The sequence below is a fragment of the Dreissena polymorpha genome, chromosome 7, assembly GCF_020536995.1.
Source record: "Dreissena polymorpha isolate Duluth1 chromosome 7, UMN_Dpol_1.0, whole genome shotgun sequence".
Lineage (NCBI taxonomy): Eukaryota > Metazoa > Mollusca > Bivalvia > Myida > Dreissenidae > Dreissena > Dreissena polymorpha.
Genome location: NC_068361.1, coordinates 47,965,891 through 47,993,205, shown reverse-complemented (window position 1 = coordinate 47,993,205; position 27,315 = coordinate 47,965,891). Strand labels below are relative to the sequence as shown.

Here is a 27,315-nt window from a genome sequence, read left to right as displayed (position 1 = left end):
ACAGGCTGCATTCTGCACAGGCTGCATTCTGCACAGGCTGCATTCTGCACAGGCTGCATTCTGCACAGGCTGCATTCTGCACAGGCTGCATTCTGCACAGGCTGCATTCTGCACAGGCTGCATTTTGCACAGGCTGCATTCTGCACAGGCTGCATTCTGCACATGCTGCATTCTGCACAGGCTGCATTCTGCACAGGCTGCATTCTGCACAGGCTGCATTCTGCACAGGCTTATCTGGCATCACACTCTCCCCCTGAACTTTAGCTTGTTTAGAAGAAAGAGACTTCCTAAAAAAAAATCCATAAAAGCAAAAAGTGTCGTCCCTGATTGGCTCAATTAAGTCATTATTATTGCAGACATTTTCATTCATCACTACGTCAAGAAATCATGATTATGCATAGATACATAGGCATATGTTGAAACCTGGTCCACATGTCTTGAAAGTTCTTCTGAAAACTGTGTGCTTTAATAATGTTCTAATAATAATTTAACTCTACCTAGTTATTGATAATTATTCGTCAGATAATAAAAATAACTGATAGATTATGTTTTTGTTTGTTTTTAGTTTTATCGCATCTAAATCTGTAGGCTTAGCGAGACACTTGAATCCATTTCCTGGGTAAAACCAGTACTTGATGTCTGAAGAGAAGAAGTTGAGAACCATATCAGAGTGGGGTTAAAAGCGGTTAACTTCTGATTTCAAGGCAGAAACCATATCCAACAGTGATATATTATGTTTTAAATTTTGACTGATAGAAATAGAGTATGAGGATAAAAATGCTATTGTTTTCAACACCCCCAATGATGATGGATGATTTTGATGATGATGATGATGATGATGATGATGATGATGATGATGATGATGATGATGATGGATGATGGATGATGATGATGATGATGATGGATGATTTTGATGATGATGATGATGATGATGGATGATTATGATGATGATGATGATGATGATGATGATGATGATGATGATGGATGATTTTGATGATGATGATGATGGATGATTTTGATGATGATGATGATGATGATGATGATGATGATGATGATGGTGATGATGATAATGATGATGATAATGATGATGACAAAGATGATGATGAAGATGATGAGGATGATGATGATGATGATGATGATGATGATGAACATTATGATGACAAAGATAATGATGATGACAACGATTAGGATGATAATGATGCTGATGATGAATGTTATTGCTTTCAGCACCAGACCCACCAATTAATGTAGCAAACCTGGAGGTCAAGGCAGGCATCTTTGTACTGATGTGGGACCCTCCTCTCCGTCTCAATGGGCCTGTGGGTAAGGACAGGGCTCATAGCTCCCATAGCTGTATATATTTAACCCTTTCCCACTCAGAAGCAAATTGAAAATGGCTATATGCAAACAGCTTTAAACCAGAAGAGCCTGCGAGTAAAACTCGCAGTCTGTTCAGGTTTTATCCTGTTTGCTGCTCATCAGTATCTGAGCGTTGGAAATGAAGCCTTTAAAGCTTGAATTAAGAAAGAAAGGTCTTCAATAAAATTTAGCTTTCTAAGGGACAACAAACACATTAAAATAATAGATGTAACATACTTATCAGCCCTTTGCCCAAGTTTATCTTGGCAAAGATGCTAAATATTTCTAAATGAAGAACTAGATTGTAACTTTCTGTTCAATAGATATTTCGTACACATGTATTTTCTTGTAAGAATCACCAATTAAAACTTGTTAAATAATTATTTCTTAATTTTTCAAAAAGGTACAGGGCATAAAAAATACTGGTACAGGATGTGTGTTGATTTAACTGTCAAATGAGTTTTAATTAAATAAATTTGGATTTACCCATTAACACTTAGAAATGCACATTGACACATTTGAAGTCCTTTAGAAAATCAAATTTAAGTCCTTTCTTAATATATTCAAATTTGAAACGCTAGCAAACAGCATACAACCTGAACAGACTGTGAGTTACTCACAGGCTGTTCTGGTTTTATGCTGTTTGCACATAGCCATTTTCACTTTGCTTCTGAGTGGGAAAGGGTTAACCATCACAAAGTCCCCATTTATCTTGCCTTGTAAAAAAGTCATATCTTTCTGATCAAATAGAAATTACTTATTTGAAAGCTTGAAAATGGAATACCTATAAGAGTTTATTGATCCACAGATCAAGTGTGTTTTATCAATAATTATGTTTATTAATCATAACAGAAAAAAAGATAATTTGTAATATTTGCATTCCTGTGAAGTTAAGATTTGAATCCTGTGAAGTTAAGATTTGAATTGTGGTTTTCTTTTCTTAGCTCTACTGGCCATAGGCCAGAAGAGCTTATGGGATGGCATGGTGTCTGTCTGTCTGTGCGTTAGACTTTCTCTTGTTTATCAGATAAAGTCCACATTTTTCATCCGATTCTTTACAAACTTGTTCAGTCTGTTGATATTAATGAGGACTCCAACCCTATTAAAAATCGGTTACATCAGAGTAAAAAGTCCAGAATTATCTCCCCTTGAATTTGAGAAAATTGTGAAATAAGGCTTGTTTACGCAATAAAGTCCACAGTTTTCATTCAATCATTTCCCAACTTGCAGTGTCTTTATCTGAATGATGAGTCAAACCCTATTGAAAATGAGCAATATCGGAGTTATAGGTCCAGAATTATCTCCCCTTGAATTTGAGAAAAAAAAAGAAATCTTTAACATTTTGCCATAACTTTTGCAATATTGAAGATAGCAACTTCAAATTTGGCATGCATGTGTATCTCATGGAGCTGCACATTTTCAGTGGTGAAAGATCATCCTTCAAAGTCAAAGGTCAAAAAGAAAAAAATCAAAGCGGCGCAGAAAGGGACATAGTGTTTCCGACAAACACATTTCTTGTTTGTTTACATATAAAGTTCTATCCTTTAGAAACTTCAACGGATGTTTTATATCAACAAGGGCCAGAACCCCATTGAGAGTGAAAAAAATTTGCCCAAGTTATTGTTGAAAAGGAGCCATTTGAAGTTTAAATTTTACGTTTTTTCTTTTTTATGGGATGAATATCCCATTTTGGGTCTGTTTTTTTAAAACTTACTCAGATTGTTCATACTATCAAGGGCTTGAGCCCTATTGATTCCAGCCAGTAGAGCGATTCAGGCCCTCATTGGCCTCTTGTTTAATTTTCAACTATAGTCAATTTTGTTGTGTTTTGTTTTGTAGATGAAGTCTTATATGGATACTCTGTGGAGAAATTTGTCGACAATAAACCAGTAAAGTTGTTGAAAGGAGATATATTACACAATCAGACAAATCAAGTGGAAATCAGAGGTTTGTTCATAAGCACAATTATTTGTAGTCACTGTGTATCGTGTTTGATAATGTGTAACAGTTTTTTTTACTTGATGAAATGCAGCTTACAAAAAAAAGGACCCATGATTTTGCAACGGTTGTCATATAATTAGTATGCATAATTAAGATTAATTTCTTAAAAACAGTAGAAACACTCTTGACAAAAATCCCCTCTAATGTGGACTTTTATATTAATATTGTAAGATATGTTGCTTTAAATTCAATCAGTAAATCAAGCAGACAGTCAACTATTCCATAATATGGAATGATGTCATGACCTTAAATTAATCTTTCTAAGTTTTCAGACTTGTGCTTATTGTAAATGATTATGATTAAGGGTCTGGCTCCGGGAAAACTGGACATAATGCAGTTGTGTTAACTCTTTCAGTGCTAGGACCGAATTTTTAAGGCCTTTGCAAACAGTTTGGATCCAGATGAGACGCCACAGAACGTGGTGTCCCATCAGGATCCAAACTGTTTGCTATTCTGTTAGTATTCTTTGAAAATAATCGAAGAAAATGCTAATTTTAAAAATTCAGCAGACAACATTTTAGCAGACAACACATTTCCCAGCATGCAAAGGGTTAAGTGTCATTCCAGACTGCAAAGGTAAATCAGGGACAACAATTTCCGCCTGAACTGGATTTTTGCTTTTTCATTTAAACGAACAATGCCATGAAAGGGGAAAATGTTGACCCTGATTAGCCTGTATGGACAGCACAGGCTTATCTGGGATGACACTTTACACACATGCATTAAGCCTGGTTTTCCTTGAGAACAGCTCTTATTCTTCCTTCAGGCCTAGCTGAAGCAGGGAAGTATGTGCTGTCAGTCTGGTCACACAATGTTGCCCTAAACCAGTCCAGTAAACCCGTTACCGTGGAGATAGACTTCACCTCTAGCCTTAGTGTTAGTAAGTGCGGCGTGACCTTGGTGTTTATGTACTTGCTACTATTGATTGCTTTTTCCACATAAATTTTATTGTCATCTGACCAAAGAAATCATTTGCATAATTGAATTTTCCATATAATCAAGAGACATTTAATTACTTTTTTGAAAGACGGCAAAATATTGGGACCGTGACAGTGACGTCACATCGCCATTTATAGAATGCAGGATGTTGAAAATGAAAACTCATGCAAAAAACATGATCTTATCATCTAACACTAAAACCACCAAATAATAATATTATATTTTTTAAACTGGTGAGAAATCCCTTTCAAATGATGACATCTTGCAGATGTCACTTCTGCTAGACAAAGCAGACGCTGTTACTGATAAATTTATATTTACTGTAAAATCCTCATTATTCGTGGGACAATAATTTTCATTGATTTCATTGGCTGACTGATTCATGGATTTTACACAAACACATTGGCAAATGACCTACGCACATTTCTCATTTTCTTTCCCAAAGTCAGAAATCAACTTATTTACCTTTCCTGTCTTTTTTTAGAGAAATCACAAAATTTTGTCAAAAAAATGTACATTATTTTACAGTATATGCTTTCCGATTTATCAAAACAAATAAATAAAAGGATTAATTAGTATTTTTAACATAGCGGGCCAGGAATCCCCTTCGGACGAAGATACCCTGCAGACGCCACATCTGATCGCAGTTGTAGTGGGAAGCGTGACTGCAGCAGTGCTCCTTGGTATCGGTGTCTGCCTCCTGTACCACGCCCGACAACGCAAGAAGACCAAGAGCCTCTCCATTGTGGATCATCAGCTCTCCCTGGACCAGTTCTACATGGAGAATCCTCGGTTAGAACACTTACTTTAGCACACACACTCATGAATCCGCGCACTTGGAAAACGGAGCTTTATGCATGTGGGTAAAGTATCGTCCCATATTTACGTATGCATTCTCCACAGGTTAATTAGGGACGACACTTGCCGCTTGAATGGAATTATTTGGTTGGACAAAAAAATCCAGTCAAGGTGGAAAGTGTAGTCCTATTTAGACTGTGAGGCATTAACATGCATATCTGGGATGGCACTTTATGCACGTGTATTGAGCTCTGTTTTTTCAGTTGGGAAATTCAAAATGAATGTTGACTATATGTGTCTTGTTCTGTGAAAGCTCGTCATAATGCATGTGCCTAAAGTGTCGTCCCAGATTTGCCTGTGCAGTCCGCACAGGCTAATCAGGGACGACACTTTCCGCCTTAACTTGATTTTTCGGTAAGGAGGGATTTCCTTGAAACTAAAAATACCATTAAAGCGGAAAGTGTCGTCCCTGATTAGCCTGTGTGGACTGCACAGGCTAATCTGGGACGACACTTTACGCACTTGAATTAAGCCCAGTTTTCTCAGAACAAGACACATATTTTAGGATAATGTGTCACAGGCAGGTTTCAAGTCCACAGGCTCAAGGTCACATTAAAGCTAAATATTTTATATACACAGTGTACGTTTCTGGATATTTTCTGTCGCACACGGTTCTTCTTATTATTGTTGATATTTCTGAAATAACTGGACATGATAAGTAAATAACACATTACAAGCCATCTATGTTCTAGGTCAAGGTGACACATAGAGTTCAGAGGTCAAATTGTGCCCAAAACAAAACTTCAAAAGAATTAAATTCAGTTAGGGGATATATACAATGTTTTTATGAAAACAAATGCTTAGTTCAATAAAAAGATGAAGAAAAACTTATTTCTGTAGTTCAGAGTAATTTTTTATGTTTCATGTCTTCAAGTTGTTATGTGGACAATCTAAGTCAATTAAAAATATCAATGAATTAAACAAAAGAGAAAGATATTGTATTTGAATAAAAAGGAGTTTCTACATTTAACTTTTTCAGCGATGAAATAACGCACTTATAAAAACAATAAAGGCAGGTATATAATTATTGGTGATGGACATTTTAGTTGTTAGAACGTAATGGAAGTTATTTTGGCAAAGAATTAATTTTTCCTGAGCTGTGTTTTCTTTTTTGTTTCTTTGAGAGTTTTGTGTTTTGTTACAAATAGATAAATATTGAGGATATGTTGTTGGAAGAGCATGGTTTCAACTGTTTGGTCACATAAAGTTATTTCATATGTATGTATAGGCATATTGTATCTTTTGTTTTGGAGAGGATGCTTTTTGTGAAAATACAGTGTTTGAACTTCCACCTTTAAGTAATTGTTCTATAATTATTATTAATGATTGTTTGCTAGCCTTGAATAAAACATACTCATATTTTTTTCTATTGATTAAATGTTGATGTGTAAATGTTTTGTCAAAAAAGAAACATTTTTAGCGCTGACCGCTATTTTATTTAAATCATTTTGTGTTTTGAATGATAATCTGGTAATACCTTGGTATTACAGAATGCAGTCCAAGCTTAAAAAAAGTACATGTTTAAAGCATGAAATTACATGCTACTATTCAAGAAATACCCATTATTGATATTTCCATTTTACCTAGGTTGCTGCATGTTTATTAGGCATACAATTGGTGTAATTGGCAATTTTTACTTTTGCTTTGGTAATGAAGAAATTCATTAAGATTAACTAAGACTGCATATTAATGAGCCTGTAATATTGATATACATGTATTAATATCAGCATGAAAATGGACTCATCATTCTATTCACTTTGTGCTGTTTTAGTTTGAATATCAATCATAAATACAGGTCTTACAGTTGTATTTGATATTGTGACCGCTGTGTGAAAGGTCTCAGTTTCTATCTTCACTCTGGTAGGGTTCTCAAGATGTTTTCCTAAGACACAATGGAATGGTTCTACGCAGTAAACAGTTTCAAAAGTGTCTCGATAAGCCTTTTGGTTTTGATGCAATTAACCTTCAAAAAGTTATGTTTAAACTAATCAGATAAACTGTTGTCTGCATAAACACGCATAACAAGTAGTATGTTGTTTGTTCCTGCCTAATTGTTTATGACTGTTGCATTGCTTTACCCGCATTATAACGTTTAATAATGCTTTTTCCTCCCCTTGCATGCAGCTCCCTCTACGAAGACGACATGAAATCGTTGAAGCGTATCAGCCGCATCAGTTTCTACAGTGTGGAAAGCATGCAGAGTAATCGCTCCCTGAACTTCACTGGGAAGGGGTCCCCACACAGGGAGTAAGTAACTTCACTGGGAAGGGGTCCCCACATAGGGAGTAAGTTACTTCACTGGGAAGGGGTCCCCACATAGAGAGTAAGTAACTTCACTGGGCAGAGGTCCCCACATAGGGAGTAAGTAACTTCACTGGGAAGGGGTCCCCACATAGGGAGTAAGTTACTTCACTGGGAAGGGGTCCCCACATAGAGAGTAAGTAACTTCACTGGGAAGGGGTCCCCACATAGAGAGTAAGTAACTTCACTGGGCAGAGGTCCCCACATAGGGAGTAAGTAACTTCACTGGGAAGGGGTCCCCACATAGGGAGTAAGTAACTTCACTGGGAAGGGGTCCCCACACCTGGAGTAAGTAACTTCACTGGGAAGGGTCCCCACACAGGGAGTAAGTAACTTTACTGGGAAGGGGTCCCCACACCTGGAGGAAGTAACTTCACTGGGAAGGGTCCCCACATAGGGAGTAAGTAACTTCACTGGGAAGGGGTCCACACACAGGGAGTAAGTAACTTCACTGGGAAGGGTCCCCACACAGGGAGTAAGTAACTTCACTGGGAAGGGGTCCCCCACATAGGGAGTACTAGTAAGTAACTTCACTGGGAAGGGTCCCCACACAGGGAGTAAGTAACTTTACTGGGAAGGGGTCCCCACACAGGGAGTAAGTAACTTTACTGGGAAGGGGTCCCCACATAGGGAGTAAGTAACTTTACTGGGAAGGGTCCCCACACAGGAAGTAAGTAACTTCACTGGGAAGGGTCCTCAAACAGGGAGTAAGTAACTTTACTGGGAAGGGGTCCCGACACAGGGAGTAAGTAACTTCACTGGGAAGGGTCCCCACACAGGAAGTAAGTAACTTTGCTGGGAAGGGGTCCCCACATAGGGAGTAAGTAACTTCACTGGGAAAGAGTCCCCACACCATGAGTAAGTAACTTCACTGGGAAGGGTCCCCACATAGGGAGTACTAGTAAGTAACTTCACTGGGAAGGGTCCCCACACCTGGAGTAAGTAACTTCACTGGGAAGGGGTCCCCACACCTGGAGTAAGTAACTTCACTGGGAAGGTGTCCCCATAAAGGGAGTAAGTAACTTAACTGGGAAGGGGTCCCCACATAGGGAGTAAGTAACTTTACTGGGAAGGGGTCCCCATATAGGGAGTAAGTCACTTCACTGGGAAGGGGTCCCCACACCTGGAGTAAGTAACTTCACTGGGAAGGGTCCCCACACAGGGAGTAAGTAACTTAACTGGGAAGGGGTCCCCACAAAGGGAGTAAGTAACTTCACTGGGAAGGGGTCCCGACACAGGCAGTAAGTAACTTCACTGGGAAGGGTCCTACACAGGGAGTAATTAACTTCACTTGGAAGGGGTCCCCACATAGGGAATAAGTAACTTCACTGGGAAGGGGTCCCCACACCATGAGTAAGTAACTTCACTGGGAAGGGTCCCCACATAGGGGGTACTAGTAAGTAACTTCACTGGGAAGGGTCCCCACACAGGGAGTAAGTAACTTCACTGGGAAGGGTCCCCACATAGGGAGTAAGTAACTTTACTGGGAAGGGGTCCCCAAACAGGGAGTAAGTAACTTCACTGGTAAGGTGCCCCCACACATTGGGAGTTAATAACTTCAATGAGAAGGGGTCTCCACACAGGGAGTAAATAACTTCACTGGGAAGGGGTCCCTACATAGGGAGTTAGTTACTTAACTGGGAAGGGGTCCCTAAACAGGGAGTAAGTAACTTCACTGGGAAGGGGTCCCAACACAGGGAGTAAGTAACGTCACTGGGAAGGGGTCCCCACATAGGGAGTAAGTAACTTCACTGGGAAGGGGTCCCCACATAGGGAGTAAGTAACTTTACTGGGAAGGGGTCCCCAAACAGGGAGTAAGTAACTTCACTGGGAAGGGGTCGCGACACAGGCAGTAAGTAACTTCACTGGGAAGGGTCCCCACATAGGGAGTAAGTAACTTCACTGGGAAGGGGTCCCGACACAGGGAGTAAGTAACTTCACTGGGAAGGATCCTACACAGGGAGTAAGTAACTTCACTGGGAAGGGGTCCCCACATAGGGAGTAAGTAACTTCACTGGGAAGGGGTCCCCACACCATGAGTAAGTAACTTCACTGGGAAGGGTCCCCACATAGGGAGTACTAGTAAGTAACTTCACTGGGAAGGGTCCCCACACAGGGAGTAAGTAACTTCACTGGGAAGGGTCCCCACATAGGGAGTAAGTAACTTTACTGGGAAGGGGTCCCCAAACAGGGAGTAAGTAACTTCACTGGTAAGGGGTCCCCAAACAGGGAGTAAGTAACTTCACTGGGAAGGTACCCCCACACATTGGGAGTTAATAACTTCAATGAGAAGGGGTCTCCACACAGGGAGTAAATAACTTCACTGGGAAGGGGTCCCCACATAGGGAGTTAGTTACTTAACTGGGAATGGGTCCCCACACAGAGAGTAAGTAACTTCACTGGGAAGGGGTCCCCTCACAGGGAGTAACTTTATTCACTGGGAAGAGGTTCCCACACAGGGAGTAAGTGACTTCACTGGGGAGTGGTTCCCACATAGGGAATAAGAAACTTCACAGGGATGGTGTACCCACACAGGGAGTAAGTAACTTCATTGGGATGAGGTCCCCACACAGAGAGTAAGTAACTTCAGTGGGAAGGGGTCCCCACAAAGGGAGTATGTTACTTCACAGGGAAGGGGTACCCACACAGGGAGTAAGTAGCTTCACTGGAAAGGGGTCCCCACATGGTGAGTTTGTAACTTCACTTGGAAAGGGTCCCCAAACAGGCAGTAAGTACGAAAACGTTACTGGGAATGCATCCCCACACATGGAATAAGTAACTTCACTGGGAAGGGGTCCCCACATAGGTTGTATGAAACTTCACTAGGAAGGGGTCCCCACATGGTGAGTTAGTAACTTCACTGGTAAGGGGTCCCCACATACGTAGTAATGGCCCTGTTATTGCTTTGAGCACAATGTGCATGCTTATAATTTTGTTAATTAAGTAACACAAATTTTAATAATCCCTCAGAAAGTTTTCAATGTCTATGGTTATGGAAATGACAAATACCATCTACTTATAGTAATTCTCTTTTCGTGCAAAACACGTTCTTTTTCATTCTGAACCAGATTCTGTATATGTCAGTCATTCTTGATAGCAGCATGCAATTTAAAAACAAGAGGGTCATGATGGCCCTGCATTGCTCCACTGCTGAAAAAAAGGCTGAAAAAAATATTCTCGGCATGTGCAAATACCTAAATATAGGCCCTATTTAAGCACATGTACACTTTTGTGACCCCCTGGGCTGGGTCAAATTTAACCCCAGGGGCATAATTTGAACAAACTAAGAAGAGAACTATTACATGTCACTACATACCAAATTTGGTAGCCCTATGCCATACAGTTATGGACAAGAAGCTTTTTAAAGTTTTCACAAAATAGGCCTTATATAAGCATATGTTCAATTTTGTGACCCTCGGGGCAGGGTCAAACTTGACCCCATGGGCATAATTTGAACAAACTTGGTAGAGGACTAGAAGATGTCACTACATACCAAATTTGGTAGCCCTAGGCCCAATGGATATGGACAAGAAGCTTTTTAAAGTTTTCACAAAATAAGCCTTATATAAGCATATGTTCAATTTTGTGACCCTCGGGGCAGTGTCATAATTTGAACAAACTAAGAAGAGAACTATTATATGTCACTACATACCAAATTTGGTAGCCCTATGCCATACGGTTATGGACAAGACATTTTTAAAGGTTTCACAAAAAAAGGCCTTATTTGAGCATATGTTCAATTTCGTGACCCTCTTTTGTGACCCTTGGGGCAGGGTCAAACTTGACCCCAGGGGCATAATTTGAACAAACTTGGTAGAGGACTATAAGATACCACTACATACCAAATTTGGTAGCCCTAGGCCCAATGGTTATGGACAAGAAGCTTTTGAACATTTCACAAAATAGGCCTTATATAAGCAAATTTTCAAATTTGTGACCCCCGGGGCAGGGTCAAATTTGACCCCAGGGACAAAATTTGAACAAATTTGAAAAAGGTTCACCTCAGGAACATTCCTGAGAAATTTCATCAGAATTGCACCCGTAGTTTAGGAGAAGATGATGTTTAAAGAAAAAGTTAATGCACCCACGGACGCACACTCGACAGACACAGGACTATGACATAAGCCCCGCTGGCCTTTGGCCAGTGGAGCTAAAAATCAAAAAGCCAAATACAATTATTGAGCCTTGTTCTTTCTGGCAAACCTTGACTTCATTCATGTGCCTAATGTAGTTCTTCTTGAATGCTCTGAGCTTTTATGAGAACATACGTACAGCTTAATATAGCTGGGAGTTGGATTATTGCAACTAGTGCCTAATGTGCCCTCCCATATAAGCCTTGACACTTCGCACTGGCTCATCAGGGACAACACTTACAGCTTAGACTGAATTTTCATTTACAAAAGCTTTCTTTAAACAAAAAATGCCTTTAACTCTTTCAGTGCGGGAACCGAATTTTGAAGGCCTTTGCAAACAGTTTGGATCCAGATGAGACGCCACAGAACGTGGCGTCTCATCTGGATCCAAACTGTTTGCTATTTTGATAGTATTCTTTGAAAAAAAATCGAAGAAAATGCTTATTTTAGAAATTCAGCAGACGACATTTTAGCAGACGACAAATTTCCCAGCATGCAAAGGGTTAAAGCATAAAGTGCCGTCACTGATAAGCCTTTGAGGATTGCACAGGCTTGACAAGACTTTATGCACATGCATTAAACCCAATTTTCCCAGAACAGGGCTGAATTATTTAAGTTTTTGTTTTGATTGTAGTTCCCTGATTGAGAGTTCTGTACATTTGATCTCCAGCACCCCTATAGGAGCTAGGAACAAACAGGTATTTATTGCATTGGAGTATAGTCCAATTATAACTGATCTAATTTATGTCAAAATTTGCATAGAATGTTGACAAAAATAAAGTTTACTGAACTATCAAATATTACAAATCTCAGTTTTTCTATGCAGTCATCATTATTAAAAATGCTTTGAACATGGCTATAAGCCTTACTGCTTGACTTAGTGCACAATTGATTCTAAACTAGACAAATCAAGTACCAATCATCAGCATTTTATTATATTATAATACTAATAATTCTTTTTTATCCATATCAAGTCCCGTTCATATCCATATCAAAACATGTTCAGATCCATATCAAATCATGTCCATATCCATATCAAATCATGTCCATATCCATATCAAATCATGTCCATATCCATATCAAATCATTTCCATATCCATATCAAATCATTTTCATATCCATATCAAATCATTTTCATATCCATATCAAAACATGGTCTTATCAAATCATATTCATGAGCATTCATTAGAATGTAAATTAAATATTTTTTATTTTTCCAGCTGACCACAAGTCAAAGTGTTGGCTCAGTGAGAGATGGCGACGTTTCAAAGGATAAACCAAAACCCTTGAAACTTCTTCATTCAAAATCGTCTGATCACTTGATTGACGATGACTCTCGAGAAGGGACGGTACAAAAGCAGTCACAACTACGTCACACGTCTCAGTCTCGGCCCTTGAGTTTACCTGTCTCGTCAGAGGGAGGACCAGAGAATGCTCGCTTGATGGACCCAGAGAAACAACTGACTCCTCTTTCGGCAAACAGCCTTGAGAAAGATGTTTTCGGGTGTGTACCAGTATATTTTTGTCACTTGAATAATTCACAATAATTCAAATGTTAGGAATTCAAGTTAATTTCTATATAATATTGTTATAATAAGGATGTTAAAAGGTCAGGAACAACTGAATATTTGGCTGGTTGACCGTCAGTACAAGTTACTTTTTTACAATAAATTAAACCGTTTATTTAAAAAAGTATAAAGAATAAAGGTACAGAAGGGTTAAATATTGTTAATTTAATAATGAACACTAAAAATTACTGTCCATGAAATGAAATAAAACATTATAAATACACATTTTTGACAAAAACCCTAATTCGACACAGGACTAGTCCAAATCTAATAAGGGTGAGAATATCACGTGAACTTGCCTTACAAGATGAGTACATAACGATGTAATTTTCATGTCACTCTGTTGATGACATTTCAAGCGTTTAGTGTGGAATGATTGTATTTGCATAACATATCTGTATCAGATACCTTAATTTTATACATACCCTTATATTGGATGCAATTGTTATCCAGTGGCAAAAATGGTGTAAAAATCAGTGTTTCTGATATTTGTGTCACTGTATTTTTTTATGGTGTTTGGTGTATGCATTCCATTTCTTTATAGTGAAAAGAAGATATGCATTGTGTTTGTACATCTAGGGTTGACCTGGACAGTATCATATCTAATGTAAAAATATTATGCAGATACAATAATTATGCAATAAACCTTTGATTATTATTTTATGATGATACGTTTTGGTGTTTTAGGGGCAATTTTTGTCATTATTATGTGTGTACTGTCTATTTGCAGATTGTGTAGAGATCCATCGAAAGTTCCATCAAGTGATATTATATACGACGCCTTGAATGATCAACATAATAATGTATCATCTGAAACATGTCATAAAACAGATAAAAACAGAAATTACAAAACAGTGTTTAAGCCTGGTAGTGAAATTCCAATGATTCATAAGGGTTGTTCCAGAGATACAAAATCAGCATCCCCGTGCAACTCATTGTGGGAAATTGCCCGAGCACCCGTGCGCGTGAGTTCGCTCGATGCCTTAAGATATAGTCTGTATTCGTCAAAAGATGATAACTCAACAGAACAAAATTCATTTGATGACTATGCGTTCACAAGACATTATTTACATGGAGGTACTGATAGGTCTGAGAAGGCTGATAAAGTGCCTGCAAAACAGGGTACCAGCATTTGTAGACCGCAGCGACCACATATAGCGAATGACAATTTCTTGACAGACGACAAGATTAGATTGGAATCTCAAGGTGCACATTTATATTGATTATTACCGTTTGCATTAAGTGTTCATGTGAACTAATGTGGCCATATAGATTACTATTGAGTTATTTATGTGACTATTTGGTTATTTACGTGACTATGTTTTTATTTATGTGACTTTTTGGTAGATTAGGTTGATGTTCTCTACAGTAGATCTGCAAGAAATGCATACTATTTGCAAAATATAACCATACTTTAAAGTGCAATAACATTTCATGTACATAGTGCATGCTATATGTCATAAGCGTTCAAAAGTGTCATTTCATTTAATGTTTTTGTGGCTCATTTTCACCTAAGACGTATATTAACAGGTCAATAATATGTTGGTCATAACAATTTACAAATGTAAAATATTTTTCATTTGAAAAAGTTGCGCAAGTGTTTAATAGTTGTTTTGTGGTTGTTTTGTGCAATTTATTAAAGTACACATCCATAAGGAGGTATCATATGTATTGTTGATGAATTTCTTACTATGTTTTTAAGAGAAATTATGATATGTTAATTCCTATATTTGTCTTTATATAATTCTGTGATATTACATTTGTATTAAACATGTATGTATACATATATTCATGCTAGTTTCATTTCATTAGCATAACAGCATATACTAAAGCATTTGTGCTTTTATACATGTATTTACATGAAGTGAGTGAATACTGTTAATACTATTGTTATAATGATATAAATATTTGCTATATTTGTTATGTACAACTTGCCATGTATTAATTTTGTATTGGAGTCATAAAAGCTGCCATGTATTTTTTTTTAATCAATATTTTAATATTACCATGCTAGGAAGTATACAGATTTAGGTATTTTTGTAATATTATCAATAAAAACTTACAACTTCAGTGTTATAACTTACTCAAGTAAGAGATTACTTATAGTTACTAAAATTCCCAGTCCATGAAAAGATACACATGTACACTTAGAAACAGCTTTGCAGAAATTGTTCCTAATAACCTCTACGATCCAAAATACAAAACTCACATATTTATATCAGTCAAATAATAACACTTATCCATTTAAACACTTTTTATGCACCCGAAGAAGGGCATATAGTGATCTGACAGTCTGTCCGTCTGTCCGTCACACTTTGCGTTTAGGTTTCGAAAAATGCTCATTACTTCTATGTCGCTTCAGATAGCAATTTCATATTTGGCATGCATGTGTATATGGACAAGGCCTTTCCATACACACACACATTTTGACTCCTGTGACCTTGACCTTGAACTAAGGGTCCGGGTTTAGGTTTCGAAATCTGCGTTTAGGTTTCAAAAAAAGCTCATAACTTCTATCAAGCGTTTATAGGGAGCATAAGTTATTCTATGGTGACAGCTCTTGTTATTAGTATTTATTATATTTAATGTTACTGTATAATATAGCATTTAATTAATACAAATCATATTAAGCAATACATCACATGATCTGCACTGTGCAGACGTATACCAGTAAGTTTAATAAATAAGTTTGGGTTTTAAAGGTTGTCATTATATTCACATGGTGAAACCATATACATTTCATAAATGTAAACAGTATATCTAAAACATAGACTCCTCCGGGCGGATGGGCCTGGGTCAAAGTGAATGAGAACAAGCTCTCCTCAGAAGGGCAACACTATTTTTTTACATTAAAGACCATGAAAAAGATGCATGTAGGCTGATGTTTGCCCCTAAAAAGACATCTTAACATCCTACGATTGAGTCATACCTGATGAAATTATAATATCACTTCATCACAAATCAGCACGATTTAGAAAAGAGAAACAGTTGACATTGACTTCCGTAAAGAAAAATGTGTTGTTTTTTTCCTTATTCTTTCTCAGTCCTGAGCAATATATTTTATTAGCATTTATATGCAAGAGTGATCTTTGACCGATCTGCTTGGTGCTTGCACAGTACATTCGGTCTCGTCATGCTAATCACTCACCGATCTGCTTGGTGCTTGCACAGTACATTCGGTCTCGTCATGCTAATCACTGACCGATCTGCTTGGTGCTTGCGCAGAACATTCTGTATCGTCATGCTAATCACTGACCGATCTGCTTGGTGCTTGCGCAGACCATTCTGTATCGTCATGCTAATCACTGACCGATCTGCTTGGTGCTTGAGCAAAACATTCTGTATCGTAATGCTAATCACTGACCGATCTGCTTGGTGCTTGCGCAGAACATTCTGTATCATCATGCTAATCACTGACCGATCTGCTTGGTGCTTGCGCAGAACATTCTGTATCGTCATGCTAATCACTGACCGATCTGCTTGGTGCTTGCGCAGACCATTCTGTATCGTCATGCTAATCACTGACTGATCTGCTTGGTGCTTGCGCAGAACATTCTGTATCGTCATGCTAATCACTGACCGATCTGCTTGGTGCTTGCGCAGAACATTCTGTATCATCATGCTAATCACTTCGGCAAAAGGTGTTGGAAAATCCACATGTGCCGGACACAGTTACTATCCGAACAAAGTATTCTGGATTTTTTTTTGACAAGATCCTATCCACACATTTTCGAGACAAAATGTTGTTATAAAGTTTTGTTCTACGTTGCCTTTACACAAGGTTTTGCTTAATAATTATTTTGTAAATACTGTATCCCTTGAGTCATACTTGATGAAATGACAATAAAATTATCATTATTAAAATAAGGTCACCCTTATAGAGGTCAAAGGTTAATATAAACCGTGTCTTTTGCTAAAAGGTCAATTGTACAAAGGTCAAAGAAGGCATTATATAGCTCGTCCAGTCTGTAAGGTCCACATTCATGAGAGCAATTTAAGATAATTTCCCGCACACATTTAGCTCGTGGAGACGGTAGGTCGAGCACAAGACCTTTTTGTCTAGCTCAATGGTCAAGTTCACACCTAGAGGTCAAATGGAATATGAGCATGCTGCAGTTTGTCTGGGCAATAACTTCTTCATCCATCAGGACATTTTACTATAATTTGCCAAAAAATGTTCACCACGTGGACACGGCGTGTATCGCTCAAAACTTATTTCCCAAGCGAACTGGTCAATGTCATACATTTGTAAGGTAAAGTTCACTGCTATAAATAAAGAGTGATATTTTATCATTCAACCGACAGTTTTAAGATAACATTCACCCACGTTGCGCAATGCCTTTATTTGAAGCTTACAGGTGAAGGTAAAATAAAGTAAATTTAAAAAAATATTAAAATATGATGGCATGCTCGACAAAGGGCGCGACTATTTTTAATTGCTTTAATTTTGTGAGCTACGTAATTCTTTAATTTGATAAATCTGCGACAATAAACAACGATTAATCATACGGTATATTTGCAGATTGGTAACACATTAAAGAAAGGGAAAAAAACATACAGAAAAACGAAATTGGTCTCGAAATAAAATAAATCGCATTCTACCAAATTAAAAAGAGCTATTTCGTTTACTTTTTATTCAGTGCAGTGAATAATTTCGTTTCAAGGCATATAAACTTGTGAAACATATTTGGAATTTTAATTTTTAAAAACCCAATGAAGTTCAAAACAATTAAGCGACAGTTTATGAAATACAATACTCCTATTTTGGTATTTTATTTCTTTCGGAACAGTAGAGTCATAGTATTGTTTTACGTTAGTATTAACCAGTGAGAAGTCAATAAACATAGATTATAGAATAGAGTGCGCATTTACGGACTTTAAACAGTGACTTGTGCAATACGCTTTCTTATTTGATATTTACTGTTTGTATTATGTAAAATAGCACACATTTATTGTACTTTTTATTAGTTTTTGAGAACGAATTAACCACATGTGCTTCAACTGTTCGTAAAAATCTAAGGAATAAGAACTCATCTGAAACGAATTTTTAAAGGAAAAGTAAATAAATGCGTGAACTGTGTGCCTTTTCAAGTAAGTGAATATTCAAATATAGAATAAAGTACAGAATTCGACACCAATGCCACGCGAGAAAGTTGTACGTGCAGGGACAAAAATATACCGGACTAAGTGACTGTAAACATCCCCGAGCAACTGGGCGAGAAATGTGTACACGACCATCCGAAGTTTATCGTCACGAAAATTCATAAGATCACAGGTTTGACATTGCTACATCAAGAAATAAATACAAGGCACAATTCACCATGAGCAGCCGACATCGGAAGAGTAAAGACAAGGTAGAGAAAGATACCGGATATGGTAGCTTCACCGGAAGTGAACGAGAGCCGTCACCGGTACTCGGACGACACTCGCCGCCCCATGTGCGTACATGCATTTGGTTTTGTTATTGTTGCTTTAAGGCTGGTAACTGGCTCCACCTTTATAAAGATAGTGTAGTAATTGTGTACTACTAGTTAATAATTTAAAAAGACGGACATTTTTTAAACAAAATTATTACAAGTTCAGTTAAGTTTGTTTACTCAAATAAAACATACTTCATATAGAAGAGTTGTAATTATGAAGTATTGTTGTTTTTTATATGAAATCTGACAGGGTTATATTGACAAAGAGTCGGAAGCTATTTAAAGCTTAAATGTTCATAGTTATTCATTTAATTTACATTTTATCTGTTTAGGTCGTGCTAAATATTGTATTGGAAACAGCAAAATATTCATAATGATGCCTAATTTTTCTAAACGTTAAATTGAAACTAATGCTCATACTGTTTACACCAAAAATCAACTTCGCAGATAAGGAGAACCGTTTCAATTTTGCTAACTCCTTATTCGTATTATTAAAATAAAAGCGAGCGTTAATACTTCGGTTTCAATTGGTCATCTATAACTCTGTTATTTGTCGGCATTGGTGCTGTTTGTTTGTTGAAGTTTCTTCATTTAACCCATTTATGCCTAGATCCTAGAAAAAAGGCCTTGGCAAAAAGCGTAGACCCAGACGAGACGCCGCATGATGCGGCGTCTCATCAGGGTCTGCGCTGTTTGCTTAAAGGAATTTCTGTAAGAAATATTCTTAATATAGAAATAAATGTACTAGACATCCCTAATTTTGGAAATAGATTGATCCAATTTAGAAGGATGGGAGAGTCCACTAGGCATAATGGGTTAAACACAGGCGTTTGAGCTGGATGTGGTTGTGCTGATATTGCAATCAGGGCTCAACATAATTTTTAGTTATGGAAAAAAAAACATGTTTTTTTTGTGATTTGATTTCCTCACTGGCATTTTCATTTTTTGCATTCTTACAATTAACTTTATTATGGAAATTTGAATGTCCATTTAAAAAAACTGGCCACTTCAATATGTACGTTCACTATTTTGTATTGTAAATATGTATAATGTTCAAACATTCTCCCCGAGCGTCACACTCCAACAAACCCTGTACCCTCGCCTGCTAGCTGCATACGAAACACAAGCGAAGCGCGTGGCTACTTAAGTTAACGGTTTCTTAGCTGCAAAAAAGAAGTAGTCTCCTTAAGACTGATTTGTGGAGTCCACTTTTACATATTATAAAAAAAGACTCGTGCGTTTTGTTCTAGGAACCGGAAGAGATTCGCTGCGCCCCGTGCAGCAGGGAAAACCGGAAGGTAGACGCCACGAAATTCTGCGAGGACTGTAACGAGCACCTGTGCGAGAAATGTGTGCACGACCATCAGAAGTTTATCGTCACGAAAATTCATAAGATCACAGGTTTGTCGTTGCTACATTTCGTCATTGTAGTCATGATTGTTGTGCGTTTTGTTTGTCTGGGTGTTAATAAATTGTATTTTCAATTAGTTTTTGTTTAATTTACGCCTGTATGATATTTTTACAAGAAACAAGTAAAATGCGTTAACCCCAATTAAGCCGGACTAGACAAACTAATTGAGCCTTGTTCTGAGAAAAGTGGGCTTAATGCATTTGTGTTAAGGGTCGTCCCAGATTAGCCTGTGCAGTCCGCACAGGCTAATCAGGCACAACACATTCCGGCTTAACATGATTTTCGGTAAGGAGGGACTTTGAAACTACACATGTAACAAAACCATAAAAGCGGAAAGTGTCGTCCCTGATTAGCTTGTGTGGACTGCACAGGCTAATCTGGGACGACACTTTACGCACATGCATTTAGCCAAATTTTCTCAGAACAAGACACAATTTATTATTTCAGATCAAAACAGCAATGCACAGATTTACAATTACACGTATACGAAGAACTATCGGTTGATTGCGTACATAAAGCCTTTAAATACGAAATTAGACTTTACATTGAAGAAACGAATACTCGATGATTTTTGTTATTTGATGGACATGACATTGTACTTTTTTACGGTAAAGGAGCTGTTTAAGTTACATGTACAGTTTGTCAACCAGTTCCGGATAGTCAGCAGTTCCGATTATTTGTATTTAATTTTCCAGAATGCCCCTAAAAAAGATAAGTGTCCACGGTAAACATTAGGTAAAGGAATAAATTTTCAAAGTTTTATCAAGAAAGCTTTTGAATTATGCTTAAATGCAGCAAAAAGTTAATCGGAACTGATTGAATGAGTTATGTTTTGAAATGTAACTATTGATACAGAAGGCTTTATCATTTTCAAATAAACTTTTTGCTGATTGAAAACAAATGTCATGACAATGTTTTGAAATAATAATTCTGTATGTTGAATGATTTTTAATAATTGTCCGAAGGGTGAATTTTAATTGGCTATTTTTTACAAAAAAAAAAACAACTGCATATGCCGTCTGGCATAACCTGTTATCATACAGAATAAATTTTACCCTTTTTTTACATCTTCTCACATTGGCACTAAATCCCGAAAGACATTATTGTGGTCAAAAGAATTAACGTTTTTGCAGGGTTATTCTAAACTGGTTGACTGACGGTACATGAAAAATGTGTTTTCAAAGACCCCATTGAAGTTGTATATGTACAAATGGTGGTATTTGTAACGAAATCGACGAATGTATGAAAGTGCAACACAACTTAAAGATGAACAATCACAAGGTATATGAAGTCTGCTCGGACTAAGATGTACGTTTAAATCTACATATCGTATTAAAACATTCAGTTATGTAGATATATCGGTCTATCTCATAGCTCGTTGACATTATTTGAATCTGAAGGGACTTCGTATTTCAGGCAAACGGACGACAAAGCAGACGGCTGCGCGCCCCAAGCTGTCGGACAAGTGCACGCACCACGAGGGCAAGGTGCTAGAGCTCTTTTGTACCGACCACGACGAGCTCTGTTGCAGCGTCTGCGTCGCCGTCAGTCACCGCTCCTGTGCCGACGTCGTATATATCCCCCAGGCGGCTGTGGGCGTCGAAAGCAGTCTGGAGCTACTAGAGGTAAACTGTAATTCCTAATACGTGTATAATTATAATCGTTTCTTTGTCCGTAAGCCGTCGCTCATGTGCCGATGTCGTCTATATTGCCCAGGCGGCTGTGTGCGTCGAAAGCAGCCATGAGCGGATATATGGGTAAACCGTTACCGCATTAATTTATTAAAAATTAGTAAAAGCGATCGCGACGAGTTTTGATACAAAGAATATATTGCCGTCTGTCACCGATCATGCGCCGACATCGTGCATATAGGCCATGACCCGCTATGTACGTCGAAAGCAGTAAAGAACAACATTATGTTGTTTTTCATATCCATACGTCATAATTTTGTTTCAGAAATTGCATGGCTTTTATAAATTTTTACAAAGTGACATTTAAGTCGTTCATCAAATGCCCAAAGAAGAGGTTAAACGTTGTGAGCATAATATCCGAAACGTTTAAAAAAACTAGGGAATTCTAGAGAGTTATAACTTTTCTTGCTGTTTAACGTTTTACATAATAAGTTCACTTCTGAACGTTCAAGTTTAACTACGAAACAAATTCGAATATGCCATTACTACTGAGCTTTAATAAACGTACTTTTTTCATTTGGAAAGGTCAAACAAAAACTGCAAAAGGTCAAGGACGAGGTGGACACGCTGCGCTCTCACCGAGAAGAAAACCAGCAGATTGTTCAGCAGCAGAAAGAGGAAATCATCAACGCCATCTTGGACATGCGCATTAGAGTCACAGACATATTGGATAATCTCGAACGGAACGCCCGCCACGACCTTCAAACCAGGTCGGGGCGATTATCAATTTATACAACAACAACAGCGAAAAAAACAACACAAAATCCTGCTTAGTCTTAAATTTGATTAATAAAAAAACACCAACAACACTACTGACAATCTATCATAGTCGTGTTGTATTAATGTGTGTCATACTGGTTTCGAACAAAGTATTTAGTGTTCGCTTTTGAAACGAAACTTTATTGCTCTCTTTTTAACGCTGATATAATAGCGATGGTTTTCTACAGGCAATCGAGATATATTTGTTTAATGTTCTGAATATACAAAATGACCTTTTTGTCGAGAGAATTTTTTTTTGCACAAAATATCAACAGTGATAACGTTATTAACGTGTAACCAACTGCATACCCTTGCGACATGTCACAGGTACGAAGACGTCATCACGAAGATCGACACTGACGTCAAGACGTGCGATGATGTCTCGTCGACGCTGCGAGAACACACGATGAAGATCGAGACCATCGTAAACAACGAGCCAGAACTGTTTGTCACCGTGAAGAAAGCGAAGAAGAGCATGGCGGAGGGTATAAACATCTTCAAATGAGCCGCACAGGCTAATTAGGGCATAAACTTTCTGCTTTTATGGTATTTTTTGTTTAAAAGAAGTCTCTTCTAAACAAAAATCCAGTCTTAGCGTAAAGTGTCGTCCGCAAAGGCTTATTAGGGCATAAACTTTCTGCTTTTATGGTATTTTGTGCTTAAAATAAGTCTCTTCTAAACGAAAATCCAGTCTGAACGGAAACTGTCGCCCCAGATTAGCCTGTCAGTCGGCAGGACGACACTTTACGCACATGCATTAAACCCAGTTTTTTTTCAGAACACTGCTCATATGTTAATATTGTAATCACAGAACATCTCCCGACTGTATTATTGTAAATTTCATTCAGATTAACACATATTTAAAGGATAATTTAGAAGCTTCTACTCGTTTGCTTTTAAAGTAGTCCCCACATTTAAAGTAGTCCCCAAATTTAAAGTAGTCCCCACAAGCCATTGGCAGCTCATACTTGCATTCATAAATTAAAGATGTTACTTTCGAAATCCCATTTCCAGCAACGCTCATTCACAAAAAATTAACTACCTATTGAATACTTAGGTAATGGCAACGCATAAAATTTTATCCAATTACATGTATATGTCAAGGAACGTTTTGTCACAGGAGAGACGGTCATTGAAAACATCACAAAGAACCTCGGTAAAGAACGCCTGATGTTTATGGGGGACCGAACGCTTGAAAACCTTCTCAACGGAATGACGTCACTCGGGGAATTCGGGGACGACACGCACGTTTACACGGCGCAGTTTGAAGGCGAATACAACATGTCGCTCTCAACAGGTGAGATGTATACTGAAATTAATGCAATGTCTTAAAAACAACGACATTTTTTAGACGATTGTCGCAAGCATGCCAGATTTAGTTGTGGTTTTCAGAAATATCTCGCGAGGGAATTACATTTTTGTTATCCTGCATGCTACAATCGAGTAAATCGATAACCTTCATTTGCGGATGACAATAAATAGATCGGACACTACCAAACGATTCTAATAAACCATGTATTCCAAGTACAGAAGAATCTGATGGTATATCCATTCAAACAAAACATATCTTTCCTCTGACCCGTGTTGCCCCCCCCCCCCCCCCCCCCTCCCTTTCGCCAATTATCATGGTCTCATTCATTCAAATGATTGTTTTCCTTTTTTCATCCGTAACCACAAACTCGTAGGAATTACTCCGATTCTGTTTACTTTATCGCCTCAATTTCATTCTTCTATATTTTTCTTAACTCACATCATTTAGTTGTTATGGCTGCAAACATGTTAAATATCAACGAATCAAATGATTCAGATTTGAAATAAAACATTTAGTGGACCTTTATAAGCAACGAAATATGTTAAACCATTTTAATTTTGCGTATTTACTCCTATTAGTACTAGCACATGTGGACCGACTCAATATTTCCTTTAACGTTCGTACGACAGGTATGGCAATACTTCTCGTGCGTAAAATACTATTATCAAACCATTACCATGTATTCATAAATCTACAAATTACATAATCGGACCCCCAGACCACGGGTCAAGCGAGGACAACACGGGCTCTGTGTGTCTGCCGGACGGCAAGGTCATCTTGACCAACACTCACCACAAGCGTCTAAAGATGCTGTCTCCCGCGTTCAAGGTCATTGACCACGTGGACCTTCCGGGCAAGCCGTATGACGTCTGCTTGGCTGGGCCCAACGAGGTAAGCCGTATGACGTCTGCTTGGCCGGGCCCAACGAGGTAAGCCGTATTACGTCTGCTTGGCTGGTCCCAACGAGGTAAGCCGTATGACGTCTGCTTGGCCGGGCCCAGCGAGGTAAGCCGTATGACGCCTGCTTGGCTGGGCCCAACGAGGTAAGCCGTATGACGTCTGCTTGGCCGGGCCCAACGAGGTAAGCCGTATGACGTCTGCTTGGCTGAGTCCAACGAGGTAAGCCGTATGACGTCTGCTTGGCTGGGCCCAACGAGGTAAGCCGTATGACGTCTGCTTGGCTGGGCCCAACGAGGTGAGCCGTATGACGTCTGCTTGGCCGGGCCCAACGAGGTAAGCCGTATGACGTCTGCTTGGCTGGGCCCAACGAGGTAAGCCGTATGACGTCTGCTTGGCCGGGCCCAACGAGGTAAGCCGTATGACGTCTGCTTGGCTGAGCCCAACGAGGTAAAGGTCTTTGTTTGCCTGACTACGAAGTTCTAATGAAGGGCTTTTTATCGAGTGTGTCGTGAGAAGTCAAATGAAAACAATTCGCGTTAAATAAATGGCTTAGCAGTTTGTTTTACCAAATTTCACTGAAATGACTCTTAGGATAACATCTTTCAAATTGTTTAAATCGTTCCGATCATGTGCATAAGAAGGTCATCAGAACTAAAAACAAATGTTAAAAGAGGAATTAAAAACAAATCTCTGAAACCGCAAAGCTAAGGGTCTAATATTTAAAATGCAACTTCTTGTGTCGTCCACTTTGTTTAAATTATGCCCCTGCGACGTGGTAATGTATGATTATACTCGGTTTTCAAAGATTTATAAATATAGAGACATAAATCTGCATTTAGCAAAATCTCGAAAAGTCTTCTTTAAACATATGTCTCAAGTGATCATTCTAGCCATCATGGCCCTCTTTATTTACTGGAAAATGCTGCGGGTATAAGGAACTCACCTACGAATCTACAGCACAATCTCATGTAAAAACTTATGGAGATAAGAATACTTTTCATGACAGTAAAATATAATTACCAGTAATTGGAAGTGATAGAGTAAAACTGTCAACTGTTATTTTTTTAAATCCTTATTCAACAGGTTGTAGTGAGTCTACGCGAGGAAAAATGCCTGCAGTTCGTGACCACGGACAAGAAGCTCAAAACCACACGCGCCATCAAAATAGGCGTGGCCTGTTACGGCGTCCTATGTCTGAACGGCGAGATCTTCGTCGCGTGCGTGGGAGGCCAGTACGAGAACCGGCCGCAACTGCGCGTCTACAACATGTCCGGTCGAATGGTCCGCGTTATCGAGAAGGGCCCGGACGGGAACATGATTTTCTCCTCGCCGCGGAACATCGCGCTCAGTCCCGACGGCACGATGTTGCACGTGACAGACAGGGAATACGGCGTGGTAACCGTGGGCCTCTACGGGCAGATTCTCTCCGTGTACAAGAATCCCGAGCTTGATTCGCCGCGCGGGATATGCGTGGATCCAAACGGGAATATCCTGGCGTGTGGCCAGAACTCCCACAACGTAATCCAGCTGAATGCCGCGGGCGAGAAAGTCGGGGTTCTCATGAAAGATAAGGATAGTCTGCACCGGCCCCAGTCCCTGTGTTACATCCATAGGGGCCCTCGCAGTTTCCTCCTCATCACGTTCCTGAAGTCAAAGTTCGTCAAGGTGTATGCGCTAGGATAGTCGCATGAAAGTGTGACATATCACTGCTCGATAATGGCAGTATTTAATTGTTTAAATATTCACGAACATGCGCGGTTACGGGGTTGTAAGAGGGTACGGACAATAATTAGAAGTTGTTCAACTTCTACAACTCAACTTATCTCTGGGTACCAGGGCTGGTATTCATAAAGCAAATCTTTACATAAGCTGGATTTAAAGGTAAATTTTAAAATTCAATTTTCTATTGACATTCTAATGATTTCAGTTTTGTAATGCTAAAATAATGGTCTTCTATGCACAATTTACTTACATAAACCAATTTAATGAAAAAATACATCATAATGAAAGAGCATAAGACGTATAAGGAATTTTTAATTATTTGAGGAATTTTCTTAAGTTTACCCTTAGGAGCTTTATGAACACCAGCCATGAACATTAAATTACTGTTTTGCCCTCTTGTCTCATTAATATTCGCTTATTGAAAAAAGAGAGTTTAGGTCACTTATGTTTGTACGGCACTACTCAATCGCATGTCATGTTGTTAGTTCATTGCTATTTCATTATTATGTGTATCTCATGTTAATAAGTGGAACACAACTGTTAACGAATTTCGAATTATAACTATTTTGCCAACCAACTGCTGATGTCTTAAATGTTAGCAGAATGTCTCGGAATTGCCAAATATCACAGGTGGTTAGCGTGTGGCTATGACATTAATTAGTGAAAACATCATTTTGAATGATAAATAATCATATTATAACGAAAAATCAACTTTTCTGAAAAAAAATTTCACTACCAAATGTATATATAACAAGGTATCCAACTGAAAACACCCGAAAGAAGGGTGCATCGCTTTGAACAGCCATTACTTCATCAATTGTGCAGCGATTTTTATGAATCTGGTCTTATTCAACGCAGAAATGAATTTCCTTTCTGGAAATGTACATATCTTGTAATATTTCTACAATGCTGGGTCAAATTTTAAGAAATAACACGATACA

The 27,315-nt window shown here is 38.5% G+C and overlaps 2 protein-coding genes across 2 annotated transcripts in view; both read left to right on the top strand.

The window, feature by feature from the left end:
* Nucleotides 1-15,171, top strand: part of LOC127838982 (hemicentin-2-like) — a 56,685-nt gene extending 41,514 nt beyond the window's left edge. Inside the window, exons 22-29 of the mRNA XM_052367126.1 lie at nucleotides 1,228-1,323; nucleotides 3,199-3,306; nucleotides 4,127-4,240; nucleotides 4,890-5,091; nucleotides 7,282-7,404; nucleotides 12,226-12,289; nucleotides 12,812-13,095; nucleotides 13,890-15,171. Coding sequence (XP_052223086.1) covers nucleotides 1,228-1,323; nucleotides 3,199-3,306; nucleotides 4,127-4,240; nucleotides 4,890-5,091; nucleotides 7,282-7,404; nucleotides 12,226-12,289; nucleotides 12,812-13,095; nucleotides 13,890-14,382 — 1,484 coding nt within the window. The 3' untranslated portion in view covers nucleotides 14,383-15,171. The remainder of the gene's footprint in view (nucleotides 1-1,227; nucleotides 1,324-3,198; nucleotides 3,307-4,126; nucleotides 4,241-4,889; nucleotides 5,092-7,281; nucleotides 7,405-12,225; nucleotides 12,290-12,811; nucleotides 13,096-13,889) is intronic.
* A 3,309-nt stretch (nucleotides 15,172-18,480) lies between these two features.
* Nucleotides 18,481-26,951, top strand: LOC127839690 (E3 ubiquitin-protein ligase TRIM71-like). The gene is made up of 8 exons (XM_052368073.1): nucleotides 18,481-18,570; nucleotides 19,830-19,980; nucleotides 21,407-21,615; nucleotides 22,207-22,391; nucleotides 22,768-22,925; nucleotides 23,561-23,737; nucleotides 24,471-24,643; nucleotides 25,736-26,951. The coding sequence occupies exons 1-8, from the start codon at nucleotides 18,481-18,483 to the stop codon at nucleotides 26,333-26,335; spliced, it is 1,743 nt and encodes a 580-aa protein (XP_052224033.1). The 3' UTR covers nucleotides 26,336-26,951.
* The last annotated feature ends 364 nt before the right edge of the window (nucleotides 26,952-27,315 follow it).